Source organism: Ammospiza nelsoni, chromosome 4 (genome assembly GCF_027579445.1).
Source record: "Ammospiza nelsoni isolate bAmmNel1 chromosome 4, bAmmNel1.pri, whole genome shotgun sequence".
NCBI classification, from domain to species: domain Eukaryota; kingdom Metazoa; phylum Chordata; class Aves; order Passeriformes; family Passerellidae; genus Ammospiza; species Ammospiza nelsoni.
In genome coordinates, this window is record NC_080636.1 from 17,300,707 (window position 1) to 17,320,445 (window position 19,739).

The 19,739-nt window shown below is 40.3% G+C and overlaps 2 protein-coding genes across 2 annotated transcripts in view; one reads left to right on the top strand and one right to left on the bottom strand.

Annotated features, from left to right (window-relative positions):
• Positions 1-2,144, bottom strand: part of EVC2 (EvC ciliary complex subunit 2) — a 60,721-nt gene extending 58,577 nt beyond the window's left edge. Inside the window, exons 1-2 of the mRNA XM_059471268.1 lie at positions 2,025-2,144; positions 92-146 (exon numbers count right to left, since the gene is read on the bottom strand). Of these exons, the coding sequence (XP_059327251.1) occupies positions 92-146; positions 2,025-2,144 (175 nt within the window). The remainder of the gene's footprint in view (positions 1-91; positions 147-2,024) is intronic.
• Positions 2,145-2,948: 804 nt separating this feature from the next.
• Positions 2,949-19,739, top strand: part of EVC (EvC ciliary complex subunit 1) — a 49,003-nt gene continuing 32,212 nt past the window's right edge. Inside the window, exons 1-9 of the mRNA XM_059470164.1 lie at positions 2,949-3,002; positions 5,539-5,649; positions 7,993-8,076; positions 8,594-8,826; positions 9,746-9,830; positions 12,003-12,101; positions 14,237-14,374; positions 16,282-16,440; positions 18,025-18,241. Of these exons, the coding sequence (XP_059326147.1) occupies positions 2,949-3,002; positions 5,539-5,649; positions 7,993-8,076; positions 8,594-8,826; positions 9,746-9,830; positions 12,003-12,101; positions 14,237-14,374; positions 16,282-16,440; positions 18,025-18,241 (1,180 nt within the window). The remainder of the gene's footprint in view (positions 3,003-5,538; positions 5,650-7,992; positions 8,077-8,593; positions 8,827-9,745; positions 9,831-12,002; positions 12,102-14,236; positions 14,375-16,281; positions 16,441-18,024; positions 18,242-19,739) is intronic.

A 19,739-nucleotide genomic window follows, 5' to 3' on the forward strand; every position in this document is an offset into this window, starting at 1 on the left:
GCAGTTCCAGGCCCCCAGTCACCTTCACACACATGCCCTGTGAGTCCTGGGACCCTACAATGCTGAAAAGAGAGAGGAAACAGTTGCATACCTGCCATTCCTAGGCATCCCATCTCTTTCTGAAGCCACAGATTATGTTCAAAAACCTGGAAGAGAGCAATTATTATAAAAGCACTTTTCATAAATATCTATTATTGAACTTTTATGCTGAATTTATACTTCAATTACACAATTACACAGAAGCCTATCCTACAAAGCCTCGAGTGTCTCCAAAATTAACTATAAGAGACACAGCTTGGCTCTAGAGTTCTCCCACAGCTTGATAAGCAGTATGAGGCTCTGCTGCCCAGTGTGGATATGCACACTTGGGGCTCAAATTTTACTTACACTCCATATTATCAGGATGAGTCCCTGCACAATAGTGGAGCTGGGCTGGCTATTAGTTTACTTTCATTAAATAATCTTTCTTTGCCCTTTTCACAGGCCTATTTGAGGACACAGGAAAATCTGATCACTAGGAGGCAGCAGGAATGTGTCAATATGAGATATCAAGCCCAATGACATTACACTCATTTTTCCTCCAGAGAACTCCACAGAGCCTTTCAAAGGGGCCACATGCTAAAATTGCAGCTTGCAAGGCAATCTGTGACAGCCTCCTGCCTGTGCCTAGACACTGCGATAGAAATCACTGCTCAAAACATCAGTGGAAGAAACCAATGTTTTTAAGGAGTTTTGTTGCCCAGTGTTTTGATCAAGATGTAGTAGTCATACAAGCAAGTTCTTGTTTATCAAAGATTCTTCCTTGCAGGAGCTAATAGAGAGGTAGGGATGTGGGTAATCAACAGGGATCTAACTCAGCCTCATGACATCAGCCACATTCACTGTTTCTGTTTGCTACCAAGCACTGCATGTGAGTAATGTTAAATACTGACTTATGTCAACACCACGGTTACAGCACAGCATGTTAGGGGCAATTTTCTTCATTGCGTTCTTCTGGTAAAGTAATTTGGTGTGCTGTTTGTTGGTTTTGGGGAAGGTCCTGGGTTTGGGAGGGTTTTGTTTGTTTGTTTTCCTGCAATACTATTTCCTGTTTATTAGTCTTTCTGTAATCCTACCAACAAACTACACTTGTAACTCACTCTAATCCCCACTGTACAGTAAGGGCAAAAGATAACAATGTCAACACATTTTGAGATGGCTTGACAGACACAAACCTAGATAAGGAGAAAGAATGAACATAAAAGCTCCATCCTAAAAGCTACTGCACTCCTCACTGGAGACTGACACTACAGAGCCGAGGTGCTGTGACTAGATAAACACCAAGGGGCTCCGCTCAGAAGCACAGCAAAGCACAGACACAGCATCATTAGGGTTGGAAGGGAACTCTGGAGATCATCCAGCCCAATCCCCTGCCAAGGCAGGTGACAGGGACACCTCCAGGTGGGTCTGCAATGTGTCCAGAGAGGGAGACTCCAAGACCTCTTTGGGCAGCTGTCCCAATGCTCTGCCACCGTCAATGAAAAGAAGTTCTTCATGTTGAGGTGAAACTCCTTGTGTTTTACTTTATGGGCACTGCTCCTTGTCTTGTCCCCGGCTATCACTGAAAAGAGTCTGGCACCATCCTCTTGACGCCCACCTTTGAAATATTTCTATGTATTAACGAGATCCCCTCTCAGTTTTCTCTTCTATAGAATAAGCAGGCCCAGCTCCGCTAATCGCTTCTCGTAACGGAGATGTCCCACACCCCTCATCGCTTCCGTGGCCCTCTGCTGGACCCTCTCCAGCGTACTGAGGACCCTGTCCAGAACCTGTCGTCTGTCTCACCACGCCGGTGCCCGGCAGCTTCCCGGGCCGTTCTCCCAGCCGCAGTGCCGGGGAAGCGGCCGCTGCCGGGCCGGGTCCCGCTCCCGAGCACGGCCCGGCCGCGGGGGCTGCGGCACCGTCCCGCGGCCTGCCCGGAGCCCGGCACCGTCCCGCCGCGCCGGGGGCCGCTCACAGCCGCGCACCGCGGGCACCGCGCTTACCCCAGCCGCCGTCCGAGCGCAGGGCTGCCGGGCCGGGCCCCGCCCGGTGCCCGCTGCGAGGGGCTGAGCGGGCGCGGAGGGGAGCAGCGCCAGCAGCAGCCCGGCCAGCGGCCACCCCATGGCAGCGGGCGGACCCTCCGGGGGTGCGGACGGCGCCGCGGAGATTTCTCCAGGCGTTGCCCCGAATCAGGCCGGGCCTCAGCCGCTGCATCCACCCGCCATCGGTCTCCTCCCACCGCGGCGAGGGCGGAGGGGAGAGGGCCCCCGAGCAGCGGGACCTCCCCTCATGCCCGGCCCTCTCCTCGCCGCGGGCTGGGCCCGTACGATGGCGGCGGTGGAGGGCTGCCTGCGGGCCGTGGGGCTGCAGTTCTGGGCGGACTCGCTGCAGGCCCTGCCCGCGCTGCTGGCTCCCGCCGCGCTGCTGGGGCTGCTGCTGGGCGCCGCCGCCGCCGCCCTGCTCTGCCGCTGCGCGCTCGGGCCGCGCCGGGGCGGAGAGGTACGCGGGACCGGCGGGGACGGGGCGCGGGAGAACGGCTCGGGGGAGCAGGAGGGGTTTGCCGAGGTTTGAGGGCCCGGGAGGAGTCGCCTGCCGGCTTTGCCCGCTGCACGGGACAGCCGGGAACGGCTTTGCCCGCTGCACGGGACAGCCGCGGCTGCCTCGGGGCGAGCGGCGCGGCGCGGTGCGCGCTGCAGCGGGCGTGGGTGCAGAGCCCCGTAATTCCTGCCACGCCTCTGCTGGAAAAGATTTCACTACTTCCTTTTAAAAGTTGCTGAAAGAAGTGGACTAACTCTAAAAGGAGGCCGGTGAAAGTGTTGAAGTGTTCTGAGTGTTGTCCCCCTGCCTGTATCTCTAACATTTGTGACCTGCAAGTTGCCTCTTGCAACCGTCGCTTCGTGTACGAGGCAGTGTTGCTTTTGAGGATAATGGAAGATATACCTAGTTTGCAGAAGCTGTGTGAGATAATTGAAAATAAACGAGTAATTTTATTTCCAGAGTATTTTACAGACTTTACCAAAGTTCATGTTACAACACAGCACTGAGTATTAGTACTAACCCACTGCAATACCTTTGCACTGAGAGTATGCACATAGATACCTGAAGAAATAAAGGACCATGAGCACTGCTGATGGTTTGCTTGATGCCAAACTAACATGGTTTTCTAAAGTGTGCGATTTTGTTAATAACATACTTGCTATTCTCTTTTAAGTACTGTGGTTCCTATCTATTTCATAATGTTTCTTTGGACTCAAAGATTGTAGAAGGTGTAGCATGCACTCACTGAACCAGGCAGGCACCCATCTACCAGGCAGATATATTTTCTGAGAATTGTTATTGATTTATGCTTTATTCTCCCATCCCACTTAGGCCCAGGCCATGCTGGACTGACAGGATGTAGCAGTGGTTGGTGTTGGCACAGCAGTGGGATTTGGAGTTCTGCAGAGTTCTGCCAGCCTGCAGGTGCAGGGTCTGGTCCAGCTTGGTTTATTACCATACCTTTTCTCAGCTATAACAGCTCTGCTGCATGTGTGTATCTGCTGGTGTTGATCATCATTAAACATGACATAGGAGACAAACTCTCTAGTTCCCAACTGCTTTTAAGTTGGAGGATTGAAGTTCTGTTTGAAGCCAGACATTAGTGTAGTAATGGAGGCACTTCAAATGCTGGATCAATGCATCCTGTGCAAGTACAAGCCCTTCTGATTCAAATCCTCATTTTCCATGCCTTAATGGGTATATCTTTATTGTACTGCCACTACCAACTCAAATGTAGTCATGTGCAATTTTTTCCTTTTTATCCTTTATGCCATATATGTCAATAGGGAATAGAAGCTGTCAGTTCTCCCTGGTCTGGATCTTCAGATGCATTTAGATGTTTAAATGCTAAAAAAATAATGCTGCTGCCCTAAAAGGGTTATTTCTTTTGAAGGAAAAATAAACTGCTTGCTGGTGCATACAGAGCACATTGCAGGGTGGGAAGGTTGCATCCTGTGGGTCTGATTTCCCCAATTGAACAGGACAACTTTAGGCTGTTCCTCCTTCCCACTATCTGCCCCAGCAATGCTATGGAGCAAGCAGGTGCTGAACTGCACATATTGCAGCCTTCTGTATCCAAAGTAAAAGCAGGGATAGCTTTCCTGAGTATATGTTCCATCCCACGCAGCTAAATTATCCTTAGTGTGTTAGCAGGGCAAGTACCTGGAGCCTGAAGCATCTTTAAGCACACTGTAAGCCAATACATTTGTCACTCAGCCCCAGTAAATCTCATTCAGCCCGAATTATAGCCTAAGTTATAATAATTACAACTATTTTATAGATCACAGCCTGAATCTGTGGGACTTGGATGCATGGAGGATGCATAACTCTCTTATTTGTTGGTTTGTACATAGGATACGCTGGGATAGTTTTAAGAAGAGCTCTTTACTGTGGTAACAAGTAAATTACAAGATTGCTGAGGGAGATTTTTTGCTGTTCTTTTCTCATCAGTAGATTTTGAGGAACCAGCGTCTGCACTTCAGCACATCTAAAAGGCTAACCCAAAAATATAATCTGAATTATTGCACCATCTAAGATGCAGAGAGGTGTCAGAGGCAAGTCATACAGGACTGAGTGTGTTCCAAAGCTGGGCTGTTCTCTGTGTTCTGGGCAAATGGACTGCTTTACCTACCAAATGGCCAAATCATTTATGGTGAACCTTTCCATAAGAGGGCAACATGCATAGTCACTGCAGCTGTATCATTAGTCTACATCCAGAAGTAGTCAGTGGATTGAAAACCTGAAAAAGAATTTTAAAAGTCATCCATGTAGTGTGGCTGCTATCTTTTGCTTCACTAAAAAAAAAAACAAACTTTGCAATGCTGTCTTTGGAGGGAGGCACATTAGTGTTGTTTTCTGATCTCTGTAGTGTGTAGGGCAGATCATGTGTAGCAGGGGGTTTCATTGCCACAGTATCTGTGTCCCTACCTGTGGCTTTTTGTGTTTGTGAAGTGATGGGCTGCTTTTGGGGAAGGAAGGTGATGAACATTTTCTGATAGTTACTTCTCCCTGGCAGGAACTTCCACACACATAAAGCTTCATTTAGGAAATTTGTCTTGTGGCCAGGGATAAATAATACTTGGCATTCTCTTTATTGCTGGTTATTATAGACAATTTTACTTAACTTGCTGTAATTGAGATGTTTGAGCTCAGACCATGAGGTTGACTACCAAGTCTGTAGTATGACATTTTGAGAGCAGATGGATTGATTTGACAGGTTCACGGCCTCTTAAAACATTTTTAGATTAAAATTCTACTCCTGGAATGGCAAATTTAAAAGTTCATTAATTTTAATTATTCCTTTCTGAATATGTAACATTTTCATCCATTTTTAGAGTGTATTTTTCCAAAATTTTCAACTAATACTGGAATAATTCTCATGATGGAGACATGAATGTATCCAGGCTGCCATGGAAGATGTTTCCAGTTAACCTGCCTGATCTCAAGTGTTACATTTTATGTTTTCTCTTGGAATTTCAGAAAGATGATTCTCAGAGACTTCTGGAAAGCTTCAATGCTGATGAAAAAGAGCACACGCTCACGAAAAGTAAAGCAGAACCCTATACAGCAAAAGAGGAGATGGTGCTGGAGGTAAAGCTCTGCTCTTACAGGTGGATCTCCATTTTGCTGCATGTAGCAGTAAGCATGTTCAGGGCCTGCTCCAAATTGTCTCAATTTTAGTGGATTTGGAGAGAGACTTTTAAAAGTGTTCAGAAAAAGTGTAAGATGGAGAGTGGGAGTTGGTTGCTGCTTATGAATGCAACCATTTCGAGCACTTATTCCCCTTATGAATTCCATTTCTCCCGGGGCACTCTTTGGATATTTTAATCAAGATCCCGAGTTCTTTTTGGACAGAGACTTCTTTGCTTTCATCTCTATGTTTTCCTTAGTTTCAAAAGGCTGATGGGATAAATTAACACTATTAACATAAGAAAAAGTTTGTAAGTGCTGAAAGACCACTGTGGTGAGCTGGGATTCAAAGACAATTAGAGAATTTGTGAAAAAAAGTAGAAATATAAAACTAACAACCCACTCTCCATGGAAACATCAAGTAACTTAACTTTTTTTTTAATAATCCCAAAATAAATGGAGAATCAGTCCTACTGTGTAGTCACTATCTTTCACCCAAAGCTGATTTGACTGGTCTTGCTGGAGCTAAAGATTGTGATTTAAGCCTGCTCGTTTAAATACGTGCAGTTCAGCTGACTCATTCAGTCTATTATACATAAATTAAATACATGGGTAAAATGTCAGTCAGAACCAGCCAGTCTAGTGCTTAGCTTGTAACAAGAGCTGGTTTCAAGAAAATGTTATTGTTAATATTGAAATTGTTGGTTTAAATCCTGACAGGTAATGAATCTTCATTTCACCTTTGTGATCAGGAGTGGTGACACAACATGCTTGGTCACATGGCTTGAGTTAAAGTAGAATATTAAAAGAGAGCATGGATTAGGTTATTTTTTGAAGTGTAAATGTTGTGGGAGAGCTTACACAATTTTGCATCTTCATGCTTGTTGCCAGTGTTTTTGAAATGGGATCACAGTCTTTTAAAGGTGATAATTCACAACTCTATCCATTTCCATAACATGGCTCATTTATAAGACATTAAGAGGTAACCTTGTTATTTGAGGGGACTTTCTCCCATCTGTCTGTCTAACTACTGAAATTATATGTATTTTTTTCTACTAATTTATTCTGATTTCCAGAGGCTTTTGCTGTTACTAGCATCAAATTGACATTTTATGAAGAAGCATAAATGGAAAATGCTTTTAATTAGGTTAGAGCACTTCAGAAAAACAGGTATTTTCATTCTGAGACTTTTAACATTACAATAAAACCATAATTACTGTATTAATAATAATTGTGTGTTACTTATGCCTGCTGAGAAGCAGGATGTGTTAGTTCTAGCACTCTGCAATACAGCTTTGCAGCTTTGCCTCCAGTCACTGCAGAGCAGTAGCTCTGTCCACTCCTGTCCCTGCTGGAACTGCTCACCAGGGCAACTTTATCAGAAAACTTTATCAGTAAACCCAAAAAAATGAAAATAAATGGAGATGAAAAAGTGCAATGGTAAAAGTTCAGTGAATTGCATAGTTTGCTCTTCTCTTTCCATTTCCATTTTTAGACTCTATTAGTGCTTTGATATTTCCTAGAAAAAGCTTTATGAAAAACCCTGTGTTTTGACAAATCAGTCTATCATATGACAAAACCAAAGGAGATAAAATAGGAAGTCCTAGTGCTTGGATTTACACACATTATCTGCTATTTATAGCCAAACTTTTATTATGCCATACCTAACCTCTCAAAAAAATTATGATCTCATTGTTCCAGCATATAGAAAAAGGCAGTAGCAGAAAGTCAGATTGTGATACAGAAAATTGTGTGAAAAGAATTCAATATCTATTAAAAGTTATTTGGAAAAACGTTGTTATTTTCTCTAGATTTTGGGTAAGGGTTGTATTATAGAAGTTTTTCCTGGGAAAAAATAATGACTATGTTTTTTTAATTTATTGTTTCTTTATTTAAATTGAAAGACAGAATTTATGGCCATGATGATATCTGTGGAGTTTATTATCCTTCAGTAGTTTTTATTATTAGTCTCATTTGTAAAATCTTTAGCTGTTGCTAATGGTGTGGAGGTAGTGACAAGACACGAAATGAAAATACCTTGCAAATACCAGATACTACCTATTTTCTCCTGGAGAATTAGAAATATTTTGTAGCAGTGATAATGACAAGAGTTCCCTTTTTAAGTTTTCCTGCTTGGAATGAGCCTTATGAGAAGACTTCTTGCACCAAAGCAGGGACAATCAATAAACAGTTATTAATAGGAGCATTTAAGTTGTGTAACAAAAAGGAGCACACAATACTTAAAGTGAATAATTGCCAGATCTGCTGCTGTTCTCAAATGATTTTCTGTTCTTTTCCATACAGGAAGGTGAGTCTCCTCTGAACAGTAACATTGCAGCATTTGCATTAAAGGCAAAAGTGATCTATCCCATCAACCAGAAATTTAGGGTAAGGTTGTAGATTCTACTTGTAAAAATTAATGGCAATCATTCTGTGTCAGAGTAAATTGCAGAGTCAAGTAATGGAAGAAAATTTACTGCCAATCTGCTTAATAGGGACCTTTCCTTTTTTTATAGTCCATTGACTCAGGGCTTATTCTGTAAAGTGTCAGCTGCTTTCAGCTACCCTTCATTGCTGGAACCTGCAATCTTTACATGGTCCAGTCAATTTTCACTGTATTTAAGGGAGCTTGTCTTCCCCTTAACATTAATGGGAGTTGGATCTGTCTAAGGAGCCATAAGAAAAACACCACAAGGATCGGAAAGAGAAAGCATGCACCAAGCAGCTAACTACAACAGAAGAATGCTTTCCTGGGCAATGCAAAAGCCTCTCATGTACATGGAAACACTTTTGCTGTGTATACTGTTTAATTTTTCCCCTAAAAGTAAACACTGAAAATTGATGTGATGTTTATTTCCTTATTGTGTTATATTAATTGACCTTGTGAATTTCCTTTGACTTGTAGCCTCTGGCAGATGGCTCATCCAATCCATCTTTGCATGAGAATCCAAAACAAGCAGTTCTGCCTAATCAAGTGGTGGAAACATCTATGTCAGGCAGCCTGGGATCCCTGAGCCAGGGAGACAAAGAGGACTGCAGCTCCTCCACAACAATCCATTCCACAACAAGTGATGACAGGTTTCAGGCCCGAGCCTTTCTAAAGGTGGCCAGCTTCCCTGAAGTGCTGACATGTGAGAGGTAAGCAGTAAACCTGCCCTTGCTTGGTCAATTCCTGTGTTTTTAGGACAGTCACTAAAGGTGAAAGGCTGGGTATGAATGCACACAGTCACCACATCAGGACAGGATTATCTGCTTATAATTCTAAAAACGTTGTTGGGAGATTAATACATTAAGTTGTTGGAAGTCATCCTGTTCTTTGTGAAATTTTGGGAGTCGGAGCTGGCCAAAAGCTGTCTCATAAAAGGTGTGTCACTGTTAGGATAAGGAGATGTCTTTGTTATGTCTCGTATGCTCTTTCACGTGTGCTGGGGATGGAGGTCTGTGCCCTGTACAATGACATCTCACACTGCAGGTGCCTTGAGAACACTCAGTGTTCTGTTCTCTCTGTTTTAATGGGAACTACTCATGTCTTACTCTGGGAGAACAGTTCCTCTCTGACACTGCTGATGAGCAGGTAGAGTTAATTGAAATGGACTGTACGCTCTGATTTCCTTTCAGCTGCACCAGGGCAAGGTACTCCTAGACGAATACATGTGTCTGCACTCTCATTAGCAAGAGTAACAAAATCATGTTTGTGTCCCAGGAACTGGGAAAGATACCAGCAATGAAGAATGTTTACAAAATATCCACTCTTGCTATGGCTGTTTCAATTTAGAGCCCTGCTTTCCCTGGTTGAATCCACTCATGCCTGTGTTCACCTTGTCTTTTTCTAGAGGAAACTGCAGCGCCAACTTTATTGAAAGCTCTATGTTTGTTTACTTTTACATACAGAAATATTTTCTTAAAAAGGAGGCAATGTAGAAATAAAGTAACTTTACTTCTCTTTTGGGGAAGTGTTTTTTAGGAGGATCTAGTGGTTAAATGAAACATATTATGTTGTCTTTTTGTGTAACTGTCATTTAGATTGCTATAAATGCATTTTTAATCTTTGTTTTAGTTTCGATGTTAAGCTCTGCCTTTGCAGTCTTACTTTACAAGATCTCATGCTTCTTGATACTGAACTCAGAAAAGAAAAAAATGTGGTAGGTACTGATATCTCATTTATAGCTCATTGTTTTGAACATCTTAGTTGAATATTAGCTTAGGAAATAACATAAACAGCTGGCTATAGTGCAGCTGAGTTGCTTTTCCACATTATTGACTTTTCTTTCCTCCTACTCTGCATATATATGAGCTTCCTAAGGAAGTGAAATATGATGAAGTATACTGGTCTGGGAAATACCAATATAGCAAATACAAAAAATTGGTTTTAAACATTACTCCAGAGATTAACATACAGCACTTGAGGCTCATAAGAAGAGGTAATAAATTATTTAGTAGGTGAGTTTGTCTTAAGGACAAACTTGCTTGTTTGTGTGTTGTGACTCTAAAGACTTAAAGCTTTTGGAATAAAATGGAAAATTCAGTTCATCTCCATCAGTACCATTGTGGTAAGTACAATAGTTCTGAATTTTTATAATTGTAGGATTAAGGCACCATTTAAACCATAGGTAACTACCTGCATCAAGTCACAGCATCCAAAACTGACAAGGAAAAGAAAAGAAAAATAAAATACAATTAAGGTTTTGGGATATTATGGGATATTCAGTAATGATTGTTTGTGGTGCCTAGCCATGATCAGCACCATTACTGCTACTGAGGTTTAGCTACAAATCTGGTAACTACAAATCTGGACATAAAGTCTATAACTTTTTCCCCCACTCTTTTCTTGAGCTTTGTTTAAACAAAATTGGTAATTTCTGTTAGAATTTAATAAATCCACTGAGAATATTTCAAAGGGTGGGATTTTCTGAAGAAATTTCTACACAACCCAAAGGAGGAAACAGGAAAGTAACCCTGGGAAGCAGTTTCTCATCTGATGGATTATCCATATCTAGTTAGATGAGAAAGGGAACTTGTGATCAGATTCCAGAAGGAAATTTAGCTTGATTATAGAAGGTTGAATTTGATATCAAGGTTAATAATCAATTTCTAAGGAAGGTCAGTAGCAACATAGTGATGTAATCACAGAAACACAGAGAAAATGAGCACTTAACATACTTTGTGGCCCGCTAGAAATACCCACAAAGGACTTAGACCTTTAGCTGAATATGTAAATAGCTTTATATTTTTGTCAGAGGCTAAAGCAGGGAAAAAATAAATCAGTCTGAGAATAATTGCTTTCTTTCCCATTCTGCTTTCTCTGATTTCAGTTTTTCTTGGCATGAAGTCTAAGGAAATACATCTTTTTCTATCAGTCTTCTCCCGAACCCTCTTTTTTCTTTTTACTGTATATGATATCTTGGTCCAAAACATTTGCAAGTGAGATCCAAAACATGACTGCCATATGTTTTCCTCTTCTATTGGGCTCTAATTATATTTCCCAGATTTCCCACCTGACATGAGCCTCAATAACTGTTTCTATATGTAAATATGTATGCATTTATGTTTTTATATGTTTTACACAGGGAAGTTCTGCATCATCTTGTTTTCAAGATTATAATGAACAGGCAGGTGGCTGTTAAATTTCATGTATTTTGATTTCCACACTGCAAAATGCTGCAGCAGTTACTAATGAAGTGAATTAACCTTACACTGAAACTCTAATTGAGGGAAGAGGGGAAAAGGTTAAGCAAAAGTTTTCCCAGTGTTAAAAAATCTAAAATGTCTTTTTGAAGACACTAGTATTACAGTTTAAAAAAAGGCACACAAATGGAAAATAAGTTATTTTCTTGCAAGAGAAGCTAGATAGAACTTGAGATAGTTTCTTTTGTGTCGTATATAAAAATGTTTGATGTATTATGTGGCTGACTACAGTGTAAGTCAGATTAATGAGTCTTTAGTATCTTTTGAATAGTTAATATCTTCCAGTTTAGGGGTTCATTAAACTTTAGAAAAATGGGCTTTGTATTTTCAAGTGATCTGCATTTTATCCAGTCAAGGATAGTTTAAAATGTGTCTGTCTGGTTACAAGGATATATGAGATTATGTGTAACACCATCTTCCAGTATCCCACTGGAGCCAAAACCAGAGAATTTTTACAGTGGAAGTACTGGAGAATTGCTGGTGATAAATCTGTTAATTTATCTGTTGTTTCACTTATGATTCGCTATAATCTCCCTGATTGATTTAAATCAGCAAAAGTTATCACAAAGATGTCCTTACAATGATGAACAGACACTTAACCTGGGTGTTGTTTTCTTCCTTTTAAACAGATGTTTATTCAGATTTTCAAGATATACCTCACAGACTTCCATCGTAAAAAGAAGATTACTGATGGTTTGTTGAAGAAGATCCTTTTAAATCAGGAAAATGTAAGTGGGTTTGTTGGTTAGTACTTAAGACCATACAAAATAAGAGTTAATTTTATTACTACAGCAGGCCATTTCACCTACTCCTTTTTAACAGCCATGTCATTGTAATCAATTTCTGAAGAAAATGCAAAGAAACTCCCTTGTTAGTTGATTTTCTACATTAGCTTGTATGCTTTTCCTCCTTGTTGCTGTATGAAGTGATCTACGTAATCTGCTAAAGATAAACTATTTTGTAGTTGAATCCATTTAAACAGAACATTTTGAACCCTATTCACTCAGATTTAATAATTTCTAATTACCAGGGGCTTTGTTTGGTCCCAGGTATCTTGCTGATAATAAAATAGCAGGAAATAAAGTAGCAGTATGACGCTCAAGGCTTTCATCAGGGAAAAATATACTTATTTTCCTCATCATGCTTTTTTCTTTCATGTACTTGGATCATAGTCTGTATGCCACTTCTGAACTGGAAGATATATATTGACAGTCAATGTGTTTCAGGTAGAGTCACAGGACTATTGTCAAGGTTATTAGAAGGAGCAAAAAGCTTTACAAATCTATAGAAAATAGGAGAGCTATTGGTTCTACTTTCCAGTTTAGAGTCACAGAAAAATCTGGATTGAGAAGCCTATCTTGAGATTGGCCCAGCCTTCTGTAGGAAGCTTTGTCTTAGGTAAGGTTATCCAGTGCCCTGCCAGTCCAAGTCTTGAATGTTTGAACTGAGAGCAGCCTAATCAAGCAGCAATTATGCTTTTCTTACATGTAGATGGAATTTCCCATCTGGGCATTTGTGTATCAGCTCATAAGCTTTAGTTGTTGTGCAGTCTCACAATCTGTGAATTACTATAAGAATTTCTGTAGTTGTACCCTGTGATTTATATCAGAAGGTATTTTGCCTTAAAGCACTCTTCTGCCTTAAATCCTCAGGTTTAGTATTAAAGCTTATTGTATTTACTGGATGAAAAGTGAGATTAGATGAGCAAAATCCTTTTACTGGTGGTCTTCTGGTAATGATTTCAAATTATAAACAGAGCTGATCTAGAATAGGCATGTTTCCTGATAGAACCTAATCCTCAGTGAAGTTTGATGGCATCAGTGTCCTCATGCTCCTAAGATGCTGCAAGACAAGGACTAAATCCAAATAATTAGATGCAATAATTGCCAGAGAAGTCCAGTTGTTTAAGGGCCAGTATGGGTTTTCTGTGTCCTATATGATGGAGAGGAAGATCTTGTAAACCTGACAGTCTTAGAGGGGAGATATCATGCAAGGAAAAAGGCTGGTTATGACCACCATGTAAAAGAGATGTTGCAAGTTTTATTGCAGACAGCCTTTTCCACTTTTAATTCTGCATCATAAAAATTCATGGGATTTTGATGAAATTGTTAGTGAAGCTTGTCAAACTCTACTTACATTTATTTAAGGCATAAAGGTATCAAGCTAATGCATTGATAGCCAAAAGTGGATGGTGTTAGAAGTCAGTGCTTGCTATGTAAGGCACGTTGCAGTGAAGCAAGAGTCACCCTTTTCACTATCAGCTTACTAGGCAATGGCAGCAGACTAGTCAGCAACATCAGCTTTCTTAACAAATCACCCTGGTTTCTAAAGGACTGAAAAAATGTGCATCCTCATGTAATTATGTATAATTTGTCCCTTATGAGCATTACAGGTGTGTTCATCCATGTGTGTTCATCCAGCACTCTGCAGGAATCACTATCTGATTATCACCTGGATACTTACCTGAGCTTTTAAACACAGCCTGTACACTCATAGCTGCCATTTAAGATGGGGCACATGCATTAAAATAAAAATATTGCTAGATAGATTATAGGGATTATTAGTATAAAAGCTCTTGAAGCAGTGTTTACTAATGAATTCAGCAGAGATGGATTATGGTCTTGACTGTACTTCCATCCTAGTGGAAATGTATGTATTTGTATTAAGTTTATTTCAGAGCTGCCATATATCTGGAGATATCCTTGCTTGCTACAGAGCGTGCATTACCATGAACAGAACTTTCTGAACACTCCTGTTCAGCTTCTTAGCCATGAGCCAGAACTGCCATACAGATTCACTCCCAAATTTAGAAGTTATGTCTGTTTTTCTGCTTAAGAAATCACTTGAATTTTTTTTCCCCCAGGATTTTGAAGAATTACAGAAACAACTTGACTCTAGACTCCAGAATACTGAAATGTCAGGAGCCCGTAACTCAGAGTTCCAGACTCTGGAAGACCTGGAAAGGAGGGAAAGGGAATATTCCGAGCATGTAATAGATAATGTAACTATCTAATTTTTTCTAAAATTTTATTTTAATGTTATTCTTTTGTGGGGAGTTCTTTAGTGCAATGGTTTTGTTGAGTAGTCCCCAGTTAGTATTTTATATGTGTCCTGAAAATATTTTTACTTTGCCCCAGCAAAATATTTCCAGCTCCCTTTGGGTGTCAGTATGTTTTTATAAATAAAACATTTTTATGCTTTTTGTAAAACACTACTGTTTTATCAGCTGAGAAACCTCTGGAGCTTGTCTGAGGATAACATTTATTTCAAGCCTATATATAGCCTGACTTTTAGGAATGTTATCCTCTCCCCTTGCTTTTGTCAATCCCTGTAACTGAGTAAGGGAGTAATAAGAGCCTACAATATTTTTCCAGCAGAAAGAAGTACTAAAACTGTAGTTGCTGGGCAATGTTTTAGTATGTTTTGTGCATTTGCTAAAGCAAAGCCTTTTTTTTTAGCAGCTTTCCACATGAGAATATATTTACATTTTTTGATGTGAAAATACCATTTGATAGCAGGCATATGTTTTTTTTTTTCTCTAAAGTAGGTTCACTGTGTCAGTCTAGATTCAGGCTAGAAAACTGGAGGTTAAGAACATTCTATGTCCTATTCTCCAGTAAACTGAGTAATATTCTTCCCATTCCTGTTTTTGAAGTTTGAGCAAATTGACTGCTGATGAAAATGAGAGAGTGACAGCTCTGTGAGCTGCCTGTGCTGATTGACTGTGGCACTTCAGCCCTGGACCAAACAGCCCATCACCTCAGCCTTGGGCCCATTTCATACAGGAGTTAACATTTTTTAATGCCTGGTGCTTAAGTGCTTCACTGGGAATTTTCTCTGCTTTCCCTGAGCCCTTCACTTTATAGTGGAAATCCTGGTAACATTGGAACATCTGTGTCAACTTTCTTTTGTACTTTAACTTTGCTCAGAGGAAAAATGCTTGTTTAGAGTTTTCCAGCGTTAGTCATGTAAAAATAATTGCTGGCAACCTTGCTGAGGAACATGAGGCATTTATTCACCAGCAGTGATCATCCTTCAGTGGCTCTGTCACTCTTGTGTCTGCAGATGCTTTTCGTTGTACTGAAAATAGTTTCCCTCTATGCAGATTTGTATAGCTCAGTACCTTGAACTAATCCAGTCTTCCTCTGAGAATATAAAGGGATTTTTGCCATACTCACAGATGCCATAATCACGTTTTTCCCCCCAGAATTCATGGGTACTTAATAGAAATTGTGGTGATGGATGCATTTTTTACCTTCATGTGTACGAGTAATCCCACAGAGCACAGAATATTGACAGTGTGCACAGTCATGTTTATTGAATCAGAACCTAAAACTAGGGATTGTCCATATAATAATCTATTAGAATTGGCACATACACTGTGCTGACATAAAGTATTTAATTCAGCAAAGTGCTTATGTAGCATCTAGCTGTGAAAGGCTTTGATGGTGTAAAACAGTAATAATTTTCAGTTTTTCTTTTTTTTAATAAAAATGTTGTTTGACTAGAATACCTGTTCCTACAGCTAAATAAACTTCCCAGAATGAAAGGGATGCAGTTTGTCTTCTAGGTTTTTACCATCAATACTAAGAACATTATAGGCTCTTATAGATGCAATATGTAGAGAATTAACAAATTCTTAGCTAGTTAAAAAGAATTACTACAGTTATTTTAAATAGTCAGGTTTGACCTAAGGGTTAGGTGCCACCACCAATATATTATGTATATTTTTAATATATATAAAATACCTATTAGTCTCTTTATCTTTGCAAATTGTTCAATATAACTAATACTGAGAGCTGTCTGTGACTTGTCTTTCAGTAGACTCATATGTATGCCTCTTTCTGGAATGAAATACCAGATGATTAATGAGGGAACATGGGTTGTTTTTTGATTCATATTCCACAGATGGAAGCCTTCTGGAAGCAGACTGACAAAGCCCAGCAGGATTTTTTGGACCAATCAAAATGCTCAAGTGCCAAAGCCACAAAGATAATGATGGATCTGACTGAGAAGATGATTGCAGTAGAAAGCTTGTTAAGTGAATCTCAAGACTTGCAGGCGATGGTAAAGTAAAAAAGAAATAAAAGTTGAAACAGATTTAGTCAATATGAGCAGAAAGAATTATGTCAGTGCAGAGTCTGTCAGTCCTGCCTCAGAAGTGATGTAGACTGCTTAATCCAGTTGTCTCTTTGAGCTTTATTGCTGAGAGCTCAACTTCCATTGCACTTTAGGAAGATTCATAGGAGGGTGACCTCTCTGTATTTGAGTTCTAACTCTCAGAATACCATTTAGGTAGTCATAAGGACAAAGTATTATTAATGCAGATGGTGAATCAGGAGTGAGAGCTTAAGATCCAATGGATGGAGAATTGTTGCTGTGGGCATTACAAAATTTCATTTTCTTTAAAAATATGTATTTCACTTTGACTGACAAATCCTAATTTAAATTTGAGGGTGATTCTGTGTGTTCAGTGACTTCAGTTTGAATTGAAAATTCTTATCAGCTCTTAGGAATATGGTCTGAAGAGGGAAAACTGCGTTCATAAATGCACCCACACTGTGCTTTATGTTGTGTTAAATCTTAACAGATCCTTCCTTGTTTATTGCACAGGATGTGCTGAAAGAGTTATATGTAATTTATAGATTAACATACAATTGGAATCACTGCATTTATTAGTAATTTGGTGTATAAACAGATGCAGTAATTATTAGCTTGTTTGTTTTGCATTGGAGCAGCTCAGTAGACTGAGCTGGCCAGGTATGAAAAAGCCTTTGCTGGTTGTCACACATGACCCAAACTGGGCTGCTGCACAGTAAGTTCCTCAGATGGGAAAACTGCAGATAAGATAATCTGGATACAGATACAGGAGATATTCCTGCCTGAAGTCACTACTGATGATGCTCAAATCTCATTGCAGAGGTCATTGTAGGTACATCTCTATTAATTACAGTAAGTCAGAGAATCATAGAATCATTTGGTTTGGAAAAGAGCCCTGAGATCGAGTCCAGCTGTTAACTTAGTACAGCATTGTCAAACTCTTTCTAACCTTGCAGCATTGCTTAAAACAGCTGCACTTTCACCCAGGAAATCTTTCCTTACTGTGATCTAGGGCTACTTCTTTAATAGTGCAATGAAAGCTGCTGGGCAGTAGGCAATTATAGTAATTTTTAGTATATGTATTGAACTCTGTCTGACTGTGTATTTGAAGGAATCACAGCATTATCTGAATCAGGTATGTGTCCTCATTTCAAAATGAGAACCTTTACTGGTGTGCCATATAGTATCTTGAAAAGAGGTCCAGGACTTCCATATTGTCTTCTGTCCATCTATCCTCCTTGAGTATTTAACTTTTTTCTGCAAAGCTGTTATTATCTTTTCCAGACTTAATGTCTTCTTGACAGCTGCAAGTAATGAAAAGCACCAATAATTTTAGATTAGCTCTTGCAACTGCACATGCAATAAACCTACTGCTAGCCTGCACTGATCAAGACTTTCAGAAGTATTTAAGTACATGAAGATGGTTATTCACATGGTTTTGAGAAGCCTCAGTGGTTTTCTTTGTGATTTGGGAATCAATAGTTCAATGAAAGGAAAGCACAACCAAAGATACAATCTTGGTTTCTAAGCAAGACTTTATGTTTGGTTTAGGACATTCAGGAAAGGTTATTCAGCTGGGAGCTTATGGTGAAAATGATTGATTCACTGAAGTCCTCTATACCAGAAGAGTGTAAGGGCAGATTAAATACTGTGTCAAACATTCTGGACCACTTAACTGTAAAGAACAATCTTTCAGTCCGACAAAAGGAAGAGCTTCTAACAGACCTGCACAAGGCCTTCTGGGAACAGCTGGCACATTACAGTAATGGTGAGTACCTAGACTGGAGCTCGTGACTTACATGAATTCTCATGTTTTAAAGAGTAAAAAAAAAGGGCAACTTCAGCTGTATATACCTCTCTATTTTACAAAGATACTAATGAATTGACCAGGATCAGTTTTATCTGGAGGGTGAATGTTTGGAATGGGAACTTTGACTTCAGGCCTTTTATGTCTTGTTCCAGGTATTACTAGGTACTTACTCCATAGTTCACATAATCTAATTCCATTAATTTGTGATATTTCTCCATTTACTATTCACTTGGCATTGCTGGTCATACTGGATGACATAAGACACTGTCTTAGGATTCCTTGGTAGCATGTAAAGCCAGAAGCAGTTGTGCTATATACAAAGCAGTTGTGCTATCACTTTTCTGAAAAGATAGTGTTAAAGCTTAAGATCTTCCTATAAATCTCTCTTTTCTTATCAGACTATAATACTTCCAAAATGAAGTATTTCCTCTTCCTTTCACACCTCTTCATATTGCCTATCTGAAAAGTATACAGTCATATTAAAGTCTCAGCTGACTGACCCACTGATTTAAGGTTCTCCCTGTGCCATTTTGTATGTTACCTAACGCCCAGTGTTGAAAAATATAGTCCTATCTTCTCTGATAGGTGCTGTTTCAGGGCTCAGTGCCTCCCTTCAGCACTCACAGCAAATAATGGTAAACATTTAGTCAGAAGGAAAATAATGAAAACCAACACAATTTCCAGAACCATTTCTGCTATTTTTGAACGCATTTAAAGAAAATTGTCATAGCAAAATGGCATTAGGTTTAGAGTTCAGTGAACTGAATAGTCAGAATGAATGCAGTCTTGTTGCAGTACATTCTTGCTGCAGTGCTGTTCACTCACTTTGGGCCCAGTGGTGATAATTTGTGCCTTATCTCACGGTTATAAATTCACAGAATCCCAAAATGGTTAAGGTTGAAAGAACTTCTGTGGGTTGTATGGTCCACCCTGTCTGCTTAAGCAGGTTGAGCTGCTGTTGGTTGCCCAGGATCATGTTCAGACAGTTTCTCTCTCCAAGAATGGAGACTCCACCTGGGCCACCTGTCCCAGTGCTCAGTCATCCTCATGGTAAAAGGAACCTCCTGAGTTTCAGTTTCTGGCAGCTGTCTTTGGTCCTTTTGTTGGGCACAACAGAAAAGAATGGCTCTGTCTTCTTTGTACCCACTCTCCAGGTGTTTCTATACTCAGGTTTATATACTTAATATGCTGAGATGCCCCCTGAGCCTTCTCTTCTCCAGGCTGAGCAGCCCCAGCTCTCTGAGCTTTGTCTCATAGGGGACATGCTCCAGTCCATTCACCCTTGTGGCCCTTTGTTGAATTCTCTTCAGGATCTCCATGTCTCCCTTGTACTTGGCTGTGGAGCGCAGAACTCAACACAGCCCTCCAGGTGTGGCCTAGCCAGAGCTGAATGGAGGGAAAGGATCCCCTCCCTTTAGCTGCTGGTTTATGTTCAACCTGGTGTCCACCAGAACCC